We start from the raw sequence: 553 nt of genomic DNA, 5'->3' as shown, positions 1-553 counted from the left end.
CTGATAAATGCACGCATCTCCGGAGGTCAGCGCTCGTTTGCATGTACAGTATTGGCTCTAGAATTGCCACAGTTATCCAAGTAACGGCGAGCGATCAAAGGAACCATAACTGATTTAATGAGCCATTCGCAGTTTCACTGTACCGGCCGTGTGTACTTAGACATGCATGGCTTAAACTTTGAGACAAGCATATGCTACTGGCAGGATCAACCAGGTAGCCTCCGCCGCCGGAGGGAGGGGGGGGGGCCCGGACGCCGGGGCTCCGGAGAGGCACCCAACGTCGGCCGTCGTGTCATGCAGAGGGCCGGGTCCCGTGCCCCGCCGTGATCGCAGGGCGTGAGAAACGTCGTGCTTCGGGAAGCCCGCCGCGTGGCGTGGGCGAACGGCTCCTTCCCGTCCGTGCGGTGCCGGAGCACCGCCGGGCGAGCCGGCCCACCGCGCCGGGATCCTTGGCAGTACCGCTGCAAACTCAGTCTTCCGCTCGGTCCCGTCACCTACAGTTCGAGCCTCGGGCCGTGGCGGGCGCGCGGGCGCGCTCGCCGGTGGCGGACGG

The 553-nt window shown here is 64.6% G+C and overlaps 1 protein-coding gene and 1 long non-coding RNA gene across 2 annotated transcripts in view; one reads left to right on the top strand and one right to left on the bottom strand.

Annotated features, from left to right (window-relative positions):
- The window catches only part of LOC106531887 (uncharacterized), a 16234-nt gene that overhangs the window by 8839 nt on the left and 6842 nt on the right, over positions 1 to 553 (top strand). The window lies entirely within an intron of this gene.
- Positions 55 to 553, bottom strand: LOC106531886 (wiskott-Aldrich syndrome protein family member 2; the record flags this gene model as incomplete). The annotated part of the gene is given in 1 exon segment (XM_014027828.1): positions 55 to 553. A coding segment is annotated over 1 exon segment (382 nt), but the record flags the coding sequence as incomplete, so codon positions are not given.

Source organism: Austrofundulus limnaeus, unplaced genomic scaffold (genome assembly GCF_001266775.1).
Source record: "Austrofundulus limnaeus strain Quisiro unplaced genomic scaffold, Austrofundulus_limnaeus-1.0 Scaffold688, whole genome shotgun sequence".
Taxonomy (NCBI): domain Eukaryota; kingdom Metazoa; phylum Chordata; class Actinopteri; order Cyprinodontiformes; family Rivulidae; genus Austrofundulus; species Austrofundulus limnaeus.
The sequence above is the reverse complement of the archived record's forward strand: the minus strand, read 5'-3'. Positions and strand labels throughout refer to the sequence as shown.